Source organism: Coregonus clupeaformis, chromosome 23, assembly GCF_020615455.1.
Source record: "Coregonus clupeaformis isolate EN_2021a chromosome 23, ASM2061545v1, whole genome shotgun sequence".
In the NCBI taxonomy this organism is placed as follows: Eukaryota; Metazoa; Chordata; class Actinopteri; order Salmoniformes; family Salmonidae; genus Coregonus; species Coregonus clupeaformis.
This window is the reverse complement of record NC_059214.1, coordinates 32,301,754-32,323,059: the sequence shown is the minus strand read 5'-3', so window position 1 is coordinate 32,323,059 and position 21,306 is coordinate 32,301,754. Positions and strand designations below refer to the sequence as shown.

The 21,306-nt window shown below is 43.3% G+C and overlaps 1 protein-coding gene and 1 long non-coding RNA gene across 5 annotated transcripts in view; both read left to right on the top strand.

Moving 5' to 3' along the window:
- LOC123481751 overlaps window positions 1-21,306 on the top strand; it is a 254,496-nt gene that overhangs the window by 195,975 nt on the left and 37,215 nt on the right. The gene's annotated exons all lie outside the window — the stretch shown is intronic.
- On the top strand, window positions 322-21,044 carry LOC123481749 (nectin-3-like). Of its 3 annotated transcripts, XM_045206649.1 has the most exons (9): window positions 322-476; window positions 779-851; window positions 1,813-2,160; window positions 2,458-2,763; window positions 16,489-16,588; window positions 19,521-19,675; window positions 19,989-20,017; window positions 20,230-20,288; window positions 20,597-21,044. In XM_045206649.1, exons 2-8 carry the CDS (start codon window positions 797-799, stop codon window positions 20,233-20,235), a joined length of 999 nt encoding a protein of 332 aa, XP_045062584.1. In that variant the 5' UTR covers window positions 322-476; window positions 779-796; the 3' UTR covers window positions 20,236-20,288; window positions 20,597-21,044. The 3 variants fall into 3 exon arrangements, 2 of the variants coding, with proteins under 2 accessions (XP_045062584.1, XP_045062585.1); XM_045206650.1 differs by lacking the exons at window positions 19,521-19,675; window positions 19,989-20,017; window positions 20,230-20,288; window positions 20,597-21,044 and adding an exon at window positions 19,373-19,469; XR_006657256.1 differs by lacking the exons at window positions 1,813-2,160; window positions 2,458-2,763; window positions 19,989-20,017; window positions 20,230-20,288; window positions 20,597-21,044 and adding an exon at window positions 19,773-19,967 and having other exon boundaries at window positions 328-476.

Genomic DNA, 21,306 nt, shown 5'->3' with positions numbered 1-21,306 from the left:
GCATGGCTGTGTGCTCGATTTTATACACCTGTCAGCAATGGGTGTTGCTGAAATAGCCGAATCCAGTCATTTGAAGGGGTGTCCACATACTATTGTATATATAGTGTTTCATCAGAGAGAGGGGTCCCAAGTCATACAGAATCTGGCCTGTTGTTGTATTTAACTTTGTTTTTCTTAAAGAAAAAAATTATTGTGTCCCATCATTCTTGTTTGTAATGAGGCCTATGGGTATGTTTCATAACCAGTAGTGGTATTGGCTTTCGAAGAGGTAGTCCACAGCTTATGAAAAGCCAGGATTCTGCGAGTGGGGTGGAGACTAGACTGTCTCATCCATGATCCACCCCATGTTGCAATAGCTGCTGTGGCTTACTCAATAACTGTTTCCTACAGGAGCAGCAGGACATTTGTCTGTCAGCACAAACAGCAAAAAACAAATGTCTCAGCTACTTCAGCAGAGGAACTTACATTCATCACAGGTTAGTGGCCTATTAAATTTACAGATTCATCTGTTTGGTTTCAATACTACTGACCAATATAGAACAGTTTGTTTATTTTTGTAATAAGGTGTAGGCTACTTTGCAAGATGTGCATAGTCTCCATCAAAGAGTGGTGATTGCAGACCATTGCTCGAATAAATTACATTGCATTCAACATTATTTTACATTTGAGATAGCCTACATAACTATTTTGCATAAACAATTAATAGGTCCTCATTATTACAAACGGCAATCTCAAAATGTAATACAATTCCATAATTACATTTCCCCTATGACCCTAGCAATGAGAAGAGCAAAGCATGTTACAGAAGCTGTGCTGTGTGATTCTACTCATCATCCAGAGGGACACAGAAAGTAGGTTTTCAATTGATGTCATCAAATGTCATATTATTGCGCTCGTGTTTTTGTCACTTTTTTCTTATTAATACTAGGCAGAAAATAACACCCACCAAACACACAATCCCACCATTAAATTGTAGTTCTGGTCCTTCTAGGGTACAATAAGGCACACACATCAGCTCAGTATGTTTACTATGTTTTTAACTCAGTATGTTTACTATGTTTTTAACTCAGTATGTTTACTATGTTTTTAACTCAGTATGTTTACTATGTTTCTAACTCAGTATGTTTACTATGTTTTTAACTCAGAATGTTTACTATGTTTTTAACTCAGTATGTTTACTATGTGTTTAACTCAGTATGTTTACTATGTTTTTAACTCAGTATGTTTACTATGTTTTTAACTCAGTATGTTTACTATGTTTTTAACTCAGTATGTCTACTATGTTTTTAACTCAGTATGTTTACTATGTTTTTAACTCAGTATGTTTACTATGTGTTTAACTCAGTATGTTTACTATGTTTTTAACTCAGTATGTTTACTATGTTTTTAACTCAGTATGTTTACTATGTGTTTAACTCAGTATGTTTTGAGATATGCTGAGCATGCACAATAATCTGGGAATGTATTGAATATCTTACTCTTGAATAAGTGAAATAATAGTGTCAGGGCTTTTGGCTTCTTATTCTAATAACATATTCACTAAGTAGTTTTAGACTAGACTGGACCCAGATCAGTATGTGCTTTAGCCATCGCCGAAATGGGCATCGGGTCAAATACTGAGCAATTGGCACATTTGTTTTTGCAATAACCACATTTCAGCATCAATAGGATATCATAGTTCTTAAGCACAGCTAAATACAAATCATGGTCTTATCTGTGTGTTTAGGTAACATCTCTGTTTATTAGAGTTCATAAGCATCTATTCTACAGGTATCTTTTGGACTGTGTTTTTGGCTTGTGTTTTCTCTTCAGGTATACGGGTGATTGGAGGATGTAGGACTGTGGTACAGAGGGAGGATGTGGACTTATCCTGCAGACTGATAGAGACAACCAAGGAGCTCAAACACATAACATGGCAGAAAAGTACTCGGGAAGAAAAACAGAAACATAATTTTATGCAGATTTATCCCAATGGGGTTACTACATTTATTGCACCAAATGGATTGAAAGGTAGAGTCCAGTTTATTGGAAACCCATCAGAAAACCTTGGATCTATTAGAATAACAGCTGTCAGACTGTTGGATGAAGGCACCTTCACATGTATCTTCAGTTTTTTCCCCAGTGGAGCATACAATATAGAGATACCTCTCACTGTGCTTGGTAAGAACTATGAGTGTGTAGAAATACTGTGTGTATTGTCAATCTCATCTACACATTTAGCCTGGATTTTTTTTTACCTCTTAATGCCGAAGTTGTGACAAGGAGAGCACATCAAGTCTCAATACATATTTCCCCTAATGGTCCAGTGCTAAATAACTTGGGAATATATACACCACTTTTCCATAAACATCCCTCTCCCTTAACGGTATAATCACTGGGCTGTGAATGTATAGTTCCACATTTAGAATTAGTGGCATGTCTTCTTTTCTCAATTTGTTGGTTTGTTTTCTTTCTAAGTTCCTCCAGTGGTGAGTGTGACAGTCAATGTTCCTCTTGTAATTGAGGAAAATTACATTGTCTTGGCAACCTGTGTGGCTGCTGGTGCCAAGCCACAGGCGGAGATGAGGTGGAACACGGGTGCATTCAGCAGTTTGTTGAGGACGGTGACCAACTCCACCCAGCACGTCAACGGAACCACCACAGTACTCAGCCACCTGCTCGGGGTGCCAACCAGAGCAGCCAATCACGAGCAGGTCCAGTGTGTGGTCAACCAGTCTGCCCTGGCAACAGAGAAGACCTACAACTACACCATAGACATCCACTGTAAGTATATTCTACTACCACTGTCCTACACTATAAACATCCACTGTAAGTGTATTCTACTACCACTGTCATACGCTATCGACATCCACTGAAATTATATTCCTCTATCACTGTCACAGACAATAGTCATCCACTGTACGTATATAGTCTCACTGCCTGTAGCCTAATAGTCCCTCTAACCAGTCTCTGTATGTCTATAGTAGGCCCCTACTCTACCTGTGGAGCCTGTTCTGCGGCTTCTTCCCTGTCCACTGCTATGCCTGTCCCTTGATTTAGCTTGTAACAACTGTTATTGTCTAGCTTAAATAGAGTCGTTTTACGGGCTCCTAACCAACTGTGCTATCTTGTTCGTTTTTTCACGTTGTTTGTAACTTATTTTGTACATAATGTTGCTGCTACCGTCTCTTATGTAGTTCCCTGTAGCTCAGTTGGTAGAGCATGGCGCTGGCAACGCTAGAGTTGTGGGTTAGTTTCCCACGGGGGGCCAGTACGAAAATGTATACACTCACTAACTGTAAGTTGCTCTGGATAAGAGCGTCTGCTAAATGACTAAAATGTAAAATGTGATGACCGAAAAGAGCTTCTGGACATCAGAACAGCGTTTACTCACCTCGAACTGGAGGAAGATTTTTTCTTTAACGGGTCCAACATTCTAGAAATCAGGCCCAAATCCCCGTCATTGCGTGAAGAAAAGATTGAGAAAAAGGGGGCGGAGGTCGGGCTGCCTTCTGAGAATTCGTAGTTGAGTTAGTAAACCGCTACCATCCGTTCTATCGGCCAATGTGCAATCATTGGAAAATAAAATTGATGATCTACGATTAAGACTATCCTACAACGGGACATTAAAAACTGTCATATATTATGTTTCACCGAGTTGTGGCGACGACACGGATAATATAGAGCTGGCTGGAGGTTCTGTGCATCGGCAGGACAGAGAAGCTACGTCTGGTAAGACGAGGGGTGGGGGTGTGTGTCTATTTGTCAATAACAGCTGGTGCGCGATGTCTAATATTAAAGAAGTCTTGAGGTATTGCTCGCCAAGAGAGTTCTCATCTATATTATTCGTAGCCGTCTATTTACCACCACAAACCGATGCTGGCACTAAGACCGCACTCAACGAGCTGTATGCCATAACCAAACAAGAAAATGCTCATCCAGAAGCGGAGGTCCTAGTGGCAGGGGACTTTAATGTAGGCAAATTTAAATCAGTTTTACCTCACTTCTACCAGCATGTCACATGTGCAACCAGAGAGAAAAAAAACTCTAGACCAGTGGTTCCGAACCTGGTTTCCGCGCCCCCCTCAGGGGGGCACCAGAGTTCACAGGGGGGGCGCGTGATCTCATTTGCTTTGAGGTCAAACGTGCATAAAATGTTCCACTATAATTTAATTGTAAAATGAATACATTTTAAAATGTTATTAAAAATCAAATGGTTGCAATGCCAAGGCCAATCTAAAAAATAATAATAATGGCAGAGAAATGTAAAAGCATAATTCCCCCCAAAAAAGTGTGCACATCAATGACCTGCGCTCAATCAGTTTCAGCTAGCAGCTTGTTTTTCCTGCAGTCAGAGCATCACTATTTAATGAATAAAACAATTGCTGATGACTCATCATCAAAAAATAAAGTAAGGCTATATCTCGAGAGTTATTCTAACTTCTGTTTTATTGAAGGACAGGACAGGACTCGGCCAGAATGTGTCATTTGTGGTGAGAAGCTAGCTAATGACAGCATGAAGCCAAGCAAAATGGAACGACACCAGGAAACAAAACACCAGGAGACTATTGGTGAAGGTCAGGATTTTTTTGAGAGGAAGAAGCAGTTGGCACTATCAAAAAGATCCACAGACATCAGAAAAGCATTTGAAAGAGCAGGCAGTGATTTACACAGAGCCACGGAGGCGTCATTTGTTGTCAAGTTCTGCGTGATTTCTGGCTGACCACAGCTCTGCCCAAACTTGAAAACGGCTTTATCCTTGATGAACGCAAAGGACAACTCAAAACTGTTCACTTTATGATTTTTTATTGTCATAAAGATGGAACAGAATAGGTTGATAACTTTCAAAACACACAAACAAAAACCCATGGATTAGTTACAAATAACCCTCAATTCCACTTTCTCAAAAATAAGCATAAACTAATGTTACTGAATCCTCAAACCTAACCAAACAATCATTTCATCATTTAGATTAACCTAGGATCATTGCAAGTTAATAATTAAATATCAATATCATAATTAAACATTTAACAATACACATGATTATAGTAACGTTACTGTCAAGTTCTACGTTCACATAATGAAGTCTTCACTATTTTATTTAATTAATAATTGTATTGTATGTTACAACCAAACAAAAAGGGCATATAGAAGCATGAATTCACAACACATTCTGTCCTACCAGTTGCGTCTTTGGATGATCAGGAGCTGTGGTCATTGGTATCTCTTCTCAGGAATGAGTGAGAGCCAAGTAAGCTTTTACCAAACATTTCGATGCCATGCACATGCACTGCTTGTGGGTGCGCAGGTTAATATGGTCCCCAGAGCACTTCCTGGTGGTTGGTTTCAACAGCTCCGGTTGCATGGTTGCCCCCTGCAGGTTGGGAGTGCTTTGAGCACCCTGGGTGGATTTAGGCTTGAGTGCTCGGTATAGCTTGTAGTCAGGAATTGACACAACACCTCCCACTTGACCTCCTGGTTCTTCAACCCAAGGAGGTCACACAGAACTGTGATGTGTTGGATTCAGTTACTCTATTTTTGATCCTGTTGCTGCTGCTCTTCAACTGGAAGCAAGGCAACTATCCGTCTGACATCCCTGTGAAGAACTGTTGCTGGTATCTTGATTGAATGTTTTTCCATCTTTTTAGTGGGCTTCACAGTTGCGACTGGGTAGCTGGGGAAGGATCGGAGATATACATCCCTCACAATTCCCTTCTTGTCAGTGTTAACGTCAATAACTCTGGCAAGCCTGTACTGACCTCTCAAGGCGTTCTGGTCGGCCAGCCAGACGACATCTCCAATTGCCACATTCCTGTGAGCGGTGTGCCACTTGGTCCGGACAAACAGGTTTGGTCCGGCTAACTGACTCCATTTCCTCCAGAATCGGTCAACTTCTGTTTGGATGGTTCTTAATCTCTTGTAGGAGTAACCTTCAAAGTCAAAGGTCCCTGGATCTCCTCTGGGTCCGGTCCGTCCGAGTAGAAGTGAATTTGGGCTAATGTATTCTACACAGTCCTCTCTGCTCTGAGTCCTGGCATCAATAGGCCGCTCATTGGCAAGGTTGGAAGCCATATAAAGGAAAGTCTGAAATTCCCCCATGTGAGGACTCCATTACCTCCCAGATTGTGTAAAGCCCGCTTCACAGTTCGGACAGCGGCTTCAGCAGCTCCGTTTCTGTGAGGTGAGTCTGCTGGATGGATCCTCCAGCTCCATTCTGTGCCATGCTTGGAAACGTCGTTTTCAAGCTTCGACTTCTCCAGCCGGTCCAGAAACATGTAGAGTTCTTTGAGGGCAGGTCTGGCTCCGACAAAGTTTTTTCCAGGATCCGACCACAATTTCCTTGGATGCCCTCTCAGTGCCGTAAATCTTTGGTAGGCTAACAGGAAGCCTTCAGCTGACTGGTCGCTGACAAGGTCTGTGTGCATAGCTCTTGACACCATGCAGCAAAAGACAATTCCCCACACCTTAAGTTTCACCTTCTTTCTCACCTCATCCTTCACTTCATAAGGTCCAAATAAGTCCACTGTGGTGTACTCAAAGGGATTGGCTGGTGTTATTCTCTCCGATGGAAGGTCACTCATGATCTGTTGGCATCTCCGGGCCTTAAGTTTCCTGCGTGTCACACAGTTATCCACGATCTTTTGAGCTAGTTTCCGGCCTCTTACCACCCACGCTTTCCTTCTCATCCGGAGGAGTGTGCCTGCGATGTCTTCATGATTTGTCTTGTGGGCTTCTTGAGCTAGAAGGGAGGATACCCATGACGTGCAGGGCAAGATTGGTACTGCAGTTTTTTCTTCATTAAAGATTTGGAATCTTCCTCCACAGAGCAAGAGTCCAGTGTTTTCCTCTTTGACCACAGCAAGCCTGCTGAGTGTGGTGTCTGGCCAGGTTACATCCTTTTGGGCTGCAAGGAAGAGATCCCTGAGTGCATCTTCACACTCCATGATGGTAAGTGTAGCTTTCTTGATTCTGGACTTGATCTCAAGAGCTGAAGGAATTTCCTTTTTCTTTGGCTTGCTTGTGGTGGTGGTCTTGGCTAGCATTTCTTTCCACCTTGTGGCAGCTCTCCACACCCAGGCAATGACTCTTGTCAACCTGGTTAAACTGCTGAACTTGCTGATGTTAAGGATATTCCCCACTGAATAACCAGAAGGTGGTCTTTGGACTTGGATTTGGTGCCCTCTTCCATTAGGGCTGCTTTGCAGGTCTTTACCTTTGTCAGAGGTTGGAGATATTGGTACACGTGGAGCATGTTGGATCTTTTTCCCCACCTGCGCTCGGGTCAGTGCTGCTGTAAAACATTTCCTTTGGAGCTTGTTTATGCCTTCTTTGGCATCTGCAGCGACTTCTTTGGCTGACTTTGTCGGCCAATCCTCTACAGGTCGTTTCAGAAACTCTGGGCCGTTCTGCCACACAGAGTTCTCTTTGAGGTCCTCTGGGGTTGCTCCTCTTGTCATGAGGTCAGCAATGTTTTGCTCACCTGGAATCCAGCTCCAGTCTTCAACTGATGTGGACTTCTGGATCTCTTCCACTCTGTTTGCAAAAAAGGTCTGGTACCCATAACTGTCCCTTTGGATTGCACCCAGCACAGTTTGACTATCTAACAGATGGATCCAACGTCCTACTTGCATCTGACTGTGCTTTTCAATGTATTTCCTGAGTCTTGCAGCGAACACAGCACCACAGACTTCAGCCTTCACTGGTTCTCCCTTTTGGTCAAGTGGTGTAAGCTTGGCTTTGGACTCAACAAGTCGGACCAGGATGCCTTGCTCGGTCTCCCACCTGAAGTATGCCACTGCTCCATAACTCTGGTCGCTCCCATCTGAGAATGTTATTCCCCAGGGTTCTCCAATCCTTTTGACTGGAGTCAGGCTTCTATGGAAGGTAATTTGGTTGAGGTGTCTGTATTCCTCAAACAGGCGGATTGCTTCTCCTCTAAGTTTCTCAGACAGAGGTGTGTCCCATGTGTCTCTTGTTAGAGCTTTGCCTCCAGTTTCTTGGAATGCTTTTCTGACTAAAATGGCTCCTTTCTGTTTGGCAGGTGTTGCAAGGCCTATTGGGTCATACAAACTAGCTACTTGGCTAAGCAGTTGCCTTCTGGTCAGTGGGTTTGGAGTTTTCATTCTCACTTCCTCACCAACGAGATCTTGACTGATCCTCATCTTCTTTTGTCTCTTTGAGAAGTTTATCGAGGTCATGAGGTACAGTTTGTCTGATTCGACTAAATAACCAACTCCAAGGGCTCTGTTGTCTCCTTCTCTCACTTGGTTGGGGAGGATGAAGACTTCATCTGATGATGTTGGATGTTCTGATGTAGATGTTTGCCTCCCACTTTGGCCTGATCAGACCCACGGCTTGAGGAAGAATCCACCTGCCTTTAGGATTTCTTCGACTTTTTTGGTGGTTCCGTCTAGCTTTTCCAGGTCATTATGGGATGTCAGGATGTCATCTACGTAGGAATCCTCTTCAAGGACCCTCCGTTCCTCTTTCAGATGTGTGAACATGGGCAACTTCGCTGTTTCTCTCATGGCTAGTTGTGCGATACACCCTGCTGGTCGATCGCCCATGTTGACCCTGGTGATGGCATATTCCTCAATGTCCCCATCATCACCGTCTCTCCAGAGGAATCTATGGAGGTGCATCTCCAGGTCTTCGAGCCACACAGAATTGTACATCTTCTTGATGTCGCCGAGAGCAGCATGGATTCCTCTCCTGAACCTTAGCAGTACCGCTCGAATAGGATTAAGTACATCAGGCCCTTTCAGAAGAAGGTCATTCATGCTGCTTCCTCTAAACCTCTGGCTGCTGTTCCATACCAGTCGGACAGGTGTAGTTATAGAGTGTGGGTTTGGTGCTATCAAGTGACTGACGTACCATACTGGACCTTTCCAGTCGGCAATGGTCTTTCTAGTGAGTTTCTTTGCTGCCTTCCTTTCCACCATCTCATGAACTTGAGTTGTGTATGCTGCACGCCAATCTGGTTCTCTCTTGAGTTGTTTCTCCGTCCTCAGAAACGTGGCTTCCACTGCGCTTCTGTTGTTGGGCAGGGAACTTGGATCTTCAATCCAAGGGTATTTTGTGTCCCAGTGAGGCTCCTGACTATGCACATCTGACTCCACGTAACTGAGACCTTGCCTGATTATCTCAAGCTCTCTTTCTTCACTAAGAGTCATGTCTTTGCCTCCTGGTTGACAGTTACCACAACGACATCCTCCACACATGGGTTCACAGGCCGCACCAATGCTGTCCCACTTCCACCAGTCCAATAACTCTTTGCCAATAACAGTGGTTTTAGTTTCAGCTCTAGATTCTTGCATCTCAGCAATTTCTTGATACTTTACTGCTGTGATTCTCATAGATCGTGCAAAATGAGTTTCAGAATTGTGCAGGGCCATGTCCACTACTTCACAGAGGTCTGGATGTGCTCCTCCAACGGTCTTTCCTAAAGGGCTCTCCCACAGGACAAGATCTCCTACTACCTTTACTCTCTGTGGAGCAAGTCTTCCTTCCCGGTGGCTTATGAGAAGCTCAACATGTTCTGGTCTGTGAAGGTCTTCCAGGTTGGTATCGGGGAAGAACTTCTTGAGGTGTTGTGCTTTGATTGCTCTGTGAACTTTTGCAATCTCATCCAACCCATAACAGATCAGCTCATGAGCTTTCTCCGTGCCTCTTGGTGTCTTGACTCTCACCTTGAGTAAGTATCTTTTGGTCTTCACCTTCATGGCCATGCCTCCAACTCCATGGACGACTAGTGTGATCCTTTCACTTCGAAGCTTCAGTCTCCTGGCGGCTGTGTGAGTGATGTAGTTGGTGTCTGATGCTAAGTCAATGAGAGTTCCAATTTTCTGCCCTGCGTTAGTAGTTACTTCGAGAAGCATAAGAATAACTGGTAATTCCCGTGTGCTTGAGTCCATTACCCCAGGAAGGCTTCCTCCAGTGCAGTGTGATTTAGCCATGTTGGTGAAAGCATTCCTGAATTTTTCTGCCACGTCCGGGGTGAGCTCACGTATTAATCTCTCTTGCTCCTCTGTGAATGTTTGCCTCCTGGTGCTGGGTTTTTCCACTTTCACGTATTCTTTCCTCTTAGCCCCTCCTTTAAGGCAGAGAAAGAAATGGTGATCCGAGGAGCTTCCTCTTTTGCAGTCTCTGTTTCTGCAAAGGTAAGTGTCCGTACATTCCTCATCCTCTCCATGACATCTGAGGCATCTTCTGCATGCTCCCAGTCTTTCGACAGCATTCAGCTTCTCACTAGGCTTTAGTTCTTTGAACTGCTTACAAAAGAAAATCTTCTCACGGTGCTTTTCATCTCCACACACAACGCATACTCCCTTTCTCGTGGACCTTGTGGAAGCATACCGCTTCTCCGGGTACATAGCTTTCTTTTCAGGGTTTTCACTTACACCCAACTGGTCTAGTTTCTCCAGTATGTCCTCTTGTGTCTTTAAAAATCTTAGAAGGCTGTCGAAGTGATTGTCAGGTGTGACTCCATTTCTTGGGTTGACCATGAATGTCAGCCAGTCCCTCTTCATGTTATCCGGCAGCTTGCTCTCTATGGATCTGATGACAAGGGGATTCTTTATGGCTCCACTGCTTTCGAGCTCCGTGAGGTCATTCAGGGCCTTTTCCACAGCTTGAATCAGGTCAATAACCTTCCTTGGTTGGTGTGACTTTAAAGGAGGGATCCTCTCCAGGTCCTCAATTATCTCCAAAGCAATTGTTGGCTTGTTTCCATACCGGTTTTGGAGTACTCTAAACATGTCTTCAGCACTGTTATATGATGACAGGCGCAGGTCTCTACATATTCTCTCGTCCACACTGTCAAGAAGTTGAAACTTCTTCACCTCCACTGAACCAGTCGGCTCTCCCTGCTTTTGCAGGCTCTCCCAGTCTTTCCTCCATCTGTGGAAATTCCTCCTAAGCCCAGTGAATTTAGGTAGACTGGTTGGTTTTATTCTCACCACTGGTTGTGGGACTGCTCTTGGTTGAAGCTCTGTAGGTCTTCTGTCCTCTTCTGCAATTCTCTGTGCGATGAGGAATTCTGTTCTTTGGCCTCGAGGTTACTGCCGAATATTCTCAGATCTTTTACTCTGCCTTTCAGATCTGCAGTCTCATCGTGTGGGACCCATTTTTCCCAGTCTTTCAGGCTTTCACTTGCATCATGGATTAGCTTCCTCGCTCTTTCCAGCTGTAGTTCATAGCCGTCCCTGTTAATAGCAGTGACGGGGGTTTCTTTGGCTCTGTCACAGGCTTTCTCCGCTTCTTGGATTGCAAAGTCTACCTCCTCTTTACCGTATCTTGGCCAGAGGTTGAATTGGACTGCCTCTCGGATTTCCTCCAATTTCATGTCGCACTCTTCAATCGTCCTTTCAAGATCAGCATGCTGGTCCTTGTCGAGCTTGACCTCTTCATCTCCCTTAGTTCCCGCTTCAGCCAGTAGGCCAGCCGCGTAGTCATCATTTGAATCACCGACACTTCTAGCCAGGGAACTGAGCTTGCTGAACTCCTCTTGTAATTCATGCTTAATCATACCAGCTGCAGCTTTACTCAGGTAGTTCGCTTGTCTGGTGAAAGCAGATTTGGCTAAGGTCCGCTCTTGCTTCAGTTGCTTGACTGTTTTCCCAAAAGTTTCCTTGGCCATGGTGTAGAGTTTCACAGGCAATTCTTCCTTTGCGTCGACAGCTTGACTTCAGCCCTTTGATCCTCGTCCTCACTGCCGCGCTGGTTATCAACTGTCAAGTTCTGCGTGATTTCTGGCTGACCACAGCTCTGCCCAAACTTGAAAACGGCTTTATCCTTGATGAACGCAAAGGACAACTCAAAACTGTTCACTTTATGATTTTTATTGTCATAAAGATGGAACAGAATAGGTTGATAACCTTCAAAACACACAAACAAAAACCCATGGATTAGTTACAAATAACCCTCAATTCCACTTTCTCAAAAATAAGCATAAACTAATGTTACTGAATCCTCAAACCTAACCAAACAATCATTTCATCATTTAGATTAACCTAGGATCATTGCAAGTTAATAATTAAATATCAATATCATAATTAAACATTTAACAATACACATGATTATAGTAACGTTACTGTCAAGTTCTACGTTCACATAATGAAGTCTTCACTATTTAATTTAATTAATAATTGTATTGTATGTTACAACCAAACAAAAAGGGCATATAGAAGCATGAATTCACAACACATTCTGTCCTACCAGTTGCGTCTTTGGATGATCAGGAGCTGTGGTCATTGGTATCTCTTCTCAGGAATGAGTGAGAGCCAAGTAAGCTTTTACCAAACATTTCGATGCCATGCACATGCACTGCTTGTGGGTGCGCAGGTTAATATGGTCCCCAGAGCACTTCCTGGTGGTTGGTTTCAACAGCTCCGGTTGCATGGTTGCCCCCTGCAGGTTGGGAGTGCTTTGAGCACCCTGGGTGGATTTAGGCTTGAGTGCTCGGTATAGCTTGTAGTCAGGAATTGACACAACATTTGTGTGTTCGCTATTAATTGCCAAGGCTAAAAAGCCGCACAAAATTGGAGAGCAGCTAATCAAACCCGCCTGCCTGAAAATTGTAGAGAGGCTGTGTGGCCCACAGGTGGTGGATAAAGTGAGAATCGTCCCACTCTCTGACAACACTGTCAAAGACAGAATTGAGAAAGACAGAATTGATAAAATGGCTGGAGATTGTCAAAACCAGCTGCACGAGAAGCTTAGGAATGTTCCCTTTGCCATTCAGTTGAATGAAACAACAACAGTGTCAGACGAATCCGTGCTCATCGTTTATGTGCAATATATTGACGGTGATGTCTTGAAACAAGACATTATTATGTCTACCAATCTAGCCACAACAACAACAGGCCAAGATATTTTTATAGCTATGGACTCATATCTCTCATCCAACAATCTGCCCTACGAGAATATTGTTGCATGCTGCAATGATGGGGCTGCAGCGTTGATGGGCAAAAACAAGGGATTTAACAGCCGATTGAAGGAAAAAGCCCCGGGGTGCGCAATTTTCCACTGCATGCTACATCGCCAAGCATTGGCCAGTAAAAAACTTTCGGAAGACCTTAGTAACACCCTGGCAACAGTTGTTAAAGTTGTAAACTTTATTAAGGCTTGCCCTACTAACGAGAGACTGTTTGCCCAGCTGTGTGAGGATGAAGCGCATCAAACACTGCTGTTACACACAGAGGTACGCTGGTTGTCACATGGACAAGTGCTTGTGCGTTTTATGGAACTGCAGGAAAAAATTAAGGAATTCTTGCAAGATCACAATCGACCACTGTGCGAACAGCTGACTGATGCGTTTTGGATCAAAAGGGCATACCTAGCGGATACATTCACTCTCTACAATGAGACAAACAAGCGGATGCAGGGTCCTGAATCAAACGTCATGCAGTGCAAAGACTCTCTCGACGCTTTTGTGCGGAAACTTGAGTACAGAGTTGGAAAAATATCCAAAGGGGAGCTACAACAATTTCCACTGCTGATGAAACAGTCTGGTGGCACTGTGCCTGTGTCTTTACGCACTGCATTTACCAGGCACATGAACATGCTGCGGGAAGAAATTAAATCCAGTTTTGCCGATGTTGACGAATACTTATCAAAGGAATCGTGGGTGATGGACCCTTATATTTGCGGTCTCGAGGATGTGGAATACCTCGGCTGTGAAGATGAGCTTGCTGACCAAGCCGATTCTATGTCAAATAAATATTTCCACGAAACGGATACAAACAGTTTTGGATTGTCAAAGGACACGCTGTTGCACCCAGACTGGCCAAACAAGCAGCTACAAGGGTTATTCTACCATTCAGCACTACGTACCTGTCTGAGACGGCCTTCAGCGCGCTTGTAACAATAAAAACAAAAGCCTGTAACAGGCTCGATGTCCACCAGGACTTTAGGCTGGCTGTCACTAGCATCACACCTGACACCTGACATTGTGGTCCTCTGTAACTCAATTGGTAGAGCATGGCGCTTGTAACGCCAGGGTAGTGGGTTCGATCCCCGGGACCACCCATACATAAAAATTTATGTACACATGACTGTAAGTGGCTTTGGATAAAAGCGTCTGCTAAATGGCATATTATTATATTATTATTATTATTATTATTATTATTATTATTATTATTATTATTATTATTATTATTATTATTATATTATTATTATTATTATATTATATTATATTACATCCCATCCCTGGTCAGAGTTATGCAGGCCCAAGGTGGCCATTAGTTTTTTAAGGAAGGAACAAGTTATTGTAACGTACTGTCTGTTATTGTTACTTATTGTTATTTTTATAACACATACATTATAGCTGTGTCAAAACCAGTGTTCACATGATGTGCATGTGTGTATGCAACAAACTGCCCCGTTTCAGTGAATTGGTCTGAGGGAGATCTAGGACAGAGCTGTATAGGATTGGTCTGAGGGAGATCTAGGACAGAGCTATATAGGATTGGTCTGAGGGAGATCTAGGACAGAGCTATATAGGATTGGTCTGAGGGAGATCTAGGACAGAGCTATATAGGATTGGTCTGAGGGAGATCTAGGACAGAGCTATATAGGATTGGTCTGAGGGAGATCTAGGACAGAGCTATATAGGATTGGTCTGAGGGAGATCTAGGACAGAGCTATATAGGATTGGTCTGAGGGAGATCTAGGACAGAGCTATATAGGATTGGTCTGAGGGAGATCTAGGACAGAGCTATATAGGATTGGTCTGAGGGAGATATAGGACAGAGCTATATAGGATTGGTCTGAGGGAGATCTAGGACAGAGCTATATAGGATTGGTCTGAGGGAGATATAGGACAGAGCTATATAGGATTGGTCTGAGGGAGATCTAGGACAGAGCTATATAGGATTGGTCTGAGGGAGATCTAGGACAGAGCTATATAGGATTGGTCTGAGGGAGATATAGGACAGAGCTATATAGGTGCTGTTAATCACTTATTACACTGATAATGAATCATTATTATTATTTTGGTAACAATGTGTGTGTATATGCCTACAGTTGATTATACACAAAGGTAACCAGGACAAACCAAAGAGAAAAGGAAAGAAAAACTATAATTGATGTTTTTGCCAACAAAGATTAGGAATTCATCACTTTATTATTTTATTATTTTTTAAATGTTTTTTTGGGGGGGTCAGCTTTTCTTAGATACAAGTAGGGGGGGCTCCAAGGAAAAAAAGATTGGGAACCACTGACTCTAGACCACCTTTACTCCACACACAGAGACGTGTACAAAGCTCTCCCTCGCTCTCCATTTGGCAAATCTGACCGTAATTCTATCCTCCTGATTCCTGCTTCAAGCAAAAACCAAAGCTGGAAGTACCAGTGACTCGCTCAATACGGAAGTGGTCAGATGACGCTGATGCTACGCTACAGGACTGTTTTCTTAGCACAGACTGGAATATGTTCCGGGATTCATCCAATGGCATTGAGGAGTATGCCACCTCAGTCACCGGCTTCATCAATTAGTGCATCGATGACGTCGTCCCCACAGTGACCGTATGTACAAATCCCAACCAGAAGCCATGAAGTACAGGCAACATCCGCATCGAGCTAAAGGCTACAGCTGCCGCTTTCAAGGAGCGGGACACTAATCCGGACGCTTATAAGAAATCCCGCTACGCCCTCAGACGAACCATCAAACAGGCAAAGCGTCAATACAGGACTAAGATTGAATCCTATTCCACCGGCTCTGACGCTCGTCGGATGTGGCAGGGCTTGAAAACTATTACGGACTACAAAGGGAAACCCAGCCGCAAGCTGCCCAGTGACGCGAGCCTACCAGACGAGCTAAATGCCTTTTATGGTCGCTTTGAGGCAAGCAACACTGAAGCATGCATGAAAGCGCCAGCTGTTCCGGACGACTGTGTGATCACACTCTCGGTCTAGGACCAAAAGGCTCCTTAACAGCTTCTACCCCCAAGCCATAAGACTGCTTTGTTTTTACACTGCTGCTACTCACTGTTTATTATCTTTGCATAGTCACTTTTTATTTTTTACTTTAGTTTATTTAGTAAATATTTTCTTAACTCGTTCTTGAATTGCATCGTTGGTTAAGGGCTTGTAAGTAAGTATTTCACAGTAAGGTCTACACCTGTTGTATTCGGTGCATGTGACAAATACAATTTGATTTGATTTGAGGCACAGAGTGGTATGGAACTTTACAATACTTTCATTGTACTACTCCTGTACTGAAAGTAAACCATCGAGCTTAAAACGACAGAAGATCAGGTTCACAAACGACTGAATTCTGAGTGTTGCCTCATTTGTGGATTACAGTTCCACTCCTGTCCACTGCTCAGAGACTGTATTGTAATTGTAATGTGTGTCATATATCTGTCTTGGTATGGGTGTGTAGGTCTATTTACATTCTATATCTACAGTAACTCTAACCACCTCTCTGTCTCTCTTTCACTCTCTCTCTCACTGTCTCTGTCTGTCTGTCTCTCTCTCTCTTTTTCTCTCTCTCTCTGTCTCTCTTAGATCCACCTCAGGCAGTGAACATTACCCTTAATGAGACCTCTCAAACCTCAGTCCTATGTGTAGCAGATGGCAACCCACAACCCAACTACACCTGGAGCAGGTATACACTCCTATGTAAACTAGTTCAAGGGTAAATCCATTTTAATTTCAATCACTTTGACAGTACCACTTTTGATTTGAACAAAACCTTGTAATAATATAATAAGCCATTTAGCTTTAATCCAAAGCGACTTACAGTCATGCGTGTATACATTTTTGTGTATGGGTTGTCCCGGGGATCGAACCCACTACCTTGGCGTTACAAGCGCCGTGCTCTACCAGCTGAGCTACAGAGGACTTCCATACATAAAGTATTTGCCCATTGTAGAAGTGCTCAGAAAGTTACTTTTTGGATTCGAATGCCAAAACATTCAGGAGATAAAGGTGCTCAAAGTAGACCTATTTTGCATTTTCCACCATACTGACATCCATGTCTTCATCACTGGAAAAGATAAATCGTTTAAATTGATATCATTTAAATGTCTACAAACAGGGTTTTCAAACTATTTTGTAATTTCTTGAAAACCTTAAACGTCTAAAAAATATGTTGTAGCTTATACCCTATTTTACATCATGTGAGATGTTTGTGTTGTCTGCCATCGGTTGAGACAAATCAAATCAAATGTTATTTATCACATACACGTGTTTAGCAGATGTTATTGCGGGTGTAGCGAAATGCTTGTGCTTCTAGCTCCGACAGTGCAGTAATATCTAACAAGTAATATCTAACAATTTCACAAAATATACCCAATACACACAAATCTAGTAAGGAATGGAATTTAAGAATATATACATATACGGACAAGCAATGACAGAGCGGCATGGACTAAGATACAATAGAATATTATAGAATAGAATACAGTATATACATATGAGATGAGTAGTGCAAGATATGTAAACATTATTAAAGTGACTAGTGTTCCATTTCTTAAAGTGGCCAGTGATTTAAATAGGCAGCAGCATCCTCTAATGTGCTAGTGATGGCAATTTAACAGTCTGATGGCCTTGAGATAGAAGCTGTTTTTCATTCTCTCTGTCCCAGCTTTCCTGCACCTGTACTGACCTCGCCTTCTGGATGATAGTGGGGTGAACAGGCAGTGGCTCGGGTGGTTGATGTCCTTGATGATCTTGTTGGTCTTCCTGTGACATCAGGTGCTGTAGGTGTCTTGGAGGGCGGGTAGTTTGCCCCCGGTATTGCGTTCGGCAGACCGCACCACCCTCTGGAGAGCCCTACGGTTGCGGCCGGTGCAGTTGCCGTACCAGGCGGTGATACAGCCCGACAGGATGCTCTCAATTGTGCATCTGTAAAAGTTTGTGAGGGTTTTAGGTGCCAAGCCAAATTTCTTCAGCCTCCTGAGGTTGAAGAGGCTCTGTTGTGCCTTCTTCACCACACTGTCTGCGTGGGTGGACCATTTCAGTTTGTCAGTGATGTGTACGCCAAGGAACTTTCCACCTTCTCCACTGCGGTCCCGTCGATGTGGATAGGGGGGTGCACCCTCTGCTGTTTCCTGAAGTCCACGATCATCTCCTTTGTTTTGTTGACGTTGAGTGAGAGGTTATTTTTCCTGGCACCACACTCCCAGAGCCCTCACCACCTCCCTGTAGGTGGTCTCGTCATTGTTGGTAATCAAGCCTACTACTGTTGTGTCGTCTGCAAACTTGATGATTGAGTTGGAGGTGTGCTTGGCCACGCAGTCATGGGTGAACAGGGAGTACAGGAGGGGGCTGAGCACGCACCCTTGTGGGGCCCCAGTGTTGAGGATCAGCGAAGTGGAGATGTTGTTTCCTACCTTCACCACCTGGGGGCGGCCCGTCAGGAAGTCCAGGACCCAGATGCAAAGGGCGGGGTTCAGACCCAGGGCCTCGAGCTTAATGATGAGCTTGGAGGGTGCTATGGTGTTGAATGCTGAGCTATTGTCAATGAACAGCATTCTTACTTAGGTATTCCTCTTGTCCAGATGGGATAGGGCAGTGTGCAGTGTGCAGATTCCTCGTTAATCATGAAACACACACCTCCGCCCTTCTGCTTCCCGGAGAGATATTTATTCCTGTCTGCATGATGAACTGAGAACCCATCTGGCTGGACCGATTTCGACAGAATATCCCCAGAGAGCCATGTTTCCGTGAAACAAAGTATGTTACAGGCCTTGATGTCTCAAATCCTTGCCCGGTGCTCGTCGACCTTGTTAACCAGAGACTGAACTTTAGCGAGTAGTATACTTGGAAGCGGTGGGTGGTGTGCGCGCCTCCTAAGTCAAACTAGCAGGCGACTCCGAGTGCCTCTCCTCCGCTGGCAATGTTTTGGGTCAGCCGCTGGAATCAATTCAATTGCCCTGGGGAGAGCAAACAAAGAATCTGCTTCGGGAAAGTCGTATTCCTGGTCGTAATGCTGGTGAGTTACCGCCGCTCTGATATCCAATAGTTTTTCCCAGCTGTATGTAATGATATAAAACCCTTTCTGAGCTGATAATGTAAAAAATAATACATAAAAAAACAAAATATCGCAAAGTTTCCTAAGAGCTAGTCGCGAGGCCGCCATCTTCGTCGGCGCATGTATTCAACATGCTCTTGAATACATTCAGGTCCAATAAGTCATTTTCTGACTACTTTTACCATGGGCAAACATGTATGGAAAGTTTTGTTTGAATCAAAGGGATGTAGTCAAAAAGTGATTGAATTCAAATTGATTTCCCCTCAAGCCAGTTTAAATGCAAATGTTAGCTGTAGTTGTTAAGACATGCAATATAAATGAGCTTGAAGCTTCAGTATGTTCATATCTGAAGGACAGTTGTTGAATTATGCTGGCATATCATGCCTTTGCCTGTCTGCTTATCTGGTTTCACAGGCCTTGTAGGTGTTGAAGATAGAGGTAGTAGTATGAACACATCCATACACATGATCATTCATGCACACAACCATACTGAACTCACACACACACACACACATACAAACACACACACACTCTCATACATTCTCCTCCACTCCCTCCTCAGAGTGGGCCAGCCATGGCCTGGGTCTTCAGTGAGAGCAGAGGGAGACATACTGCACCTCCTCAGTCTCAGCTCTGAGCTGAATGGTCTCTATGTCTGTGAGGCCTCCAACCCCTACGGACGAGCAACTGGCTCCCTCTATGTACACACATCCTCTGGTGAGAAGCACCTGAGAGAGACACACACATATATTCAGACACATATTCTCTCACACACACACACTGTGTTGCTAAACTGATTGCACTAAACTCACAGAGACCTCTGCTGCCTGTTGGGTTTTACATCGTTGTCATTCCATATCTGATTGTTGCTGCTGCTGCACTTGTATGCTACTGGTGGAAATACGGACAGTTTCCTTGGTAACTTCACTTTCTAAAAATCAAGCACTGGAAAAAAATGTATTTGTATTGAATGATCATACATTGATTTTGCTTTCAAATCCATGTATTCTTTTTCTGGACTATATTCCAGGCATTCACCAGTTCCAGGCACCATCACGGGTATGTGACTATGTCATGGTCCACCATTGTTCTGTGACTAACCTATCTCAGAGACTTTTTGCTATGTAATAATACTTTTATAATGTCTAATGATAAGGTTGAGGAAGATGAAGGGGATGTATCGGCTATTTAACACTCCTAACCATATCCTCTTATTACATTTCGGGATATTTGAGCTATTATCTATTCATAAGGTCTATTTATTTTGTTAGCTCTAATAAATCGCCGGACGGAGTGAGGAGACAGAAGTCATTGTGAAAGGCTAGTAGAGGTCAGTAGCTTAAAGTACTTGATCATTTCTCTAAATAGAGTGGCTGCCTGAACTGTGTTTGTCCCGCCCCCAGGACACCTTTTCAGTGTCTAAAACTCCTGATGTTCTGCGCATGTGTTAATTTACGCAATAAAAGCAGGTCGAACACAGGTCACGCAGCCTCAACCTTTTCTTAAACAAGTCACCATTGACTTCTCTTATCAGCACTGTCTGCTCTCTTCAACTCTCCTCTCTTCTACTCTCTTTTTGTCTCACATCTTTTTTTTTCTTATCTTCTTTTTTCCTCTCCTCTCTTCTCTCCACTACAGGAGAGTAACGCCCAGTCTCATGGTCACACTGCCCGAAGAGCACAGCGCCAGTGTAGTCAATACTTTGAAAGACTCAACTCAGGCTATTGCCAGTACTAATCACACAACGTAATCCAAAGCAGTTAGTATTTAACATGACACATGAGCCAAGTATTGTGAAAGAAAGCAATAAAACACCACATTTGATCCTTCACAAGATTAAACGTTATGTTTTCTTATTAAACGTATTACAACAGTACAACAACATTTAAGGTTCATTGTATTTACCTTCACTGTATTTCTGTGGTTAATAACATACGCCAGTGTTCAATTGTATAGTGGGTTTCCAGATAGCGCTTTAAGATGTGAGTTTGATTTGCACAGCATATCCTAGATAGAGGGAAATTACATGTCCTTGATTTAGAAATGTGTCTGTGGTTGTGTGCATTGGATGACTTTGCTATCAGAACTGAACAGATTTATTGGTTTATTATTTTTTTTTTTTGTTGGGGGTAGATCAGCTTAATATTACAGATAGATTGTAACTTCCATCAATGTAATTGTCTGCATCACTTCCAATCCCCCATGTTTTTTAAAAATATATATATACAGTGGGGAGAACAAGTATTTGATACACTGCCGATTTTGCAGGTTTTCCTACTTACAAAGCATGTAGAGGTCTGTAATTTTTATCATAGGTACACTTCAACTGTGAGAGACGGAATATAAAA